General features: G+C 47.9%; 1 protein-coding gene across 1 annotated transcript in view; it reads right to left on the bottom strand.

The window, feature by feature from the left end:
* The window catches only part of LOC109926199 (active breakpoint cluster region-related protein-like), a gene marked incomplete at its 3' end in the record, with an annotated part of 35,299 nt that overhangs the window by 25,636 nt on the left and 8,599 nt on the right, over nt 1-1,064 (bottom strand). The window contains exons 6-7 of the mRNA XM_048621198.1: nt 691-743; nt 179-233 (exon numbers count right to left, since the gene is read on the bottom strand). Coding sequence (XP_048477155.1) covers nt 179-233; nt 691-743 — 108 coding nt within the window. The remainder of the gene's footprint in view (nt 1-178; nt 234-690; nt 744-1,064) is intronic.

Here is a 1,064-nt window from a genome sequence, read left to right as displayed (position 1 = left end):
GAGCGCCGCACTGTCGGAGGGTCAGTGCTGAGGGAGCGGGCACTGTTGGAGGGTCAGTGCTGAGGGAGCGCCGCACTGTCGGAGGGTCAGTGCTGAGGGAGCGCCGCGTTGTTTTTGTTATTAATTCACCTGACGAATGTGTTGCTGGCTGCCCAGAGGACAGTTGAGAGTTAGCCACATCGCTGTGTGTCTGGAGTCACATGTAGGCTGGGTGATGATAGCAGCCCTCTCCCCTAAAGGATATTAGGGAATCAGATGGGTTTTTCCATCAATCAACATGCCTTCATCATCATCATTAGACTCTTAACTCCCGATGTTCACTGAATTCAATATCCACTATCTGCCATGGTGGAGTTTGAACCTGGTTCACCAGATCATTACCTGGGTCTCTCAGTTAATAGTCCAGCGATAATACCATGTGGCCATTGCTTCCCCAAACTGACGGTGTTGATGCATTATTTAATCTGTATGATTAGTCTAGTGGGGTACAGAATGTCACTGACCCTCTGATATTGGAAAGTGCCAGTGTGTGTGTGGGGCGTTGTTCTAATTGGAACTCTATAAAATTTTGATTGTTATAAAACCATTCTTTGTGTTCTAATGGTGTATAATATTCTAGCCCTTTCTGTTGTACATTGTGACCGTGCTTTAAATATGAAAGTTGACCATCAGGACAGATTGAATACTCACATGCAGCACCAGGGTGCTTCGAGTCACTCGGTCGATTGGCTTGTAGAGCAGAGCTGGAACAGACAGACACGGCTGAGTAAAATAAACTTTCACAATCACTTCACTCAATAACAGCTTCATACTGTATCTAACCCCGTGCTGTCCCTCTCCTCGGAGTGTTTGATGGGGACAGTGTGGAGGGAGATTTACTCTGTATCTAACCCCGTGCTGTCCCTGTCCTCGGAGGGTTTGATGGGGACAGTGTGGAGAGAGATTTACTCTGTATCTAACCCTGTGCTGTCCCTCTCCTCGGAGGGTTTGATGGGGACAGTGTGGAGGGAGATTTACTCTGTATCTAACCCTGTGCTGTCCCTATCCTCGGAGGGTTTGATGGG

This window comes from Rhincodon typus, unplaced genomic scaffold (genome assembly GCF_021869965.1).
Source record: "Rhincodon typus isolate 14 unplaced genomic scaffold, sRhiTyp1.1 hic_rhity00000104, whole genome shotgun sequence".
Lineage (NCBI taxonomy): Eukaryota > Metazoa > Chordata > Chondrichthyes > Orectolobiformes > Rhincodontidae > Rhincodon > Rhincodon typus.
Note: the sequence above shows the minus strand (reverse complement) of the source record. Positions and strands in the feature narration are given on the sequence as shown.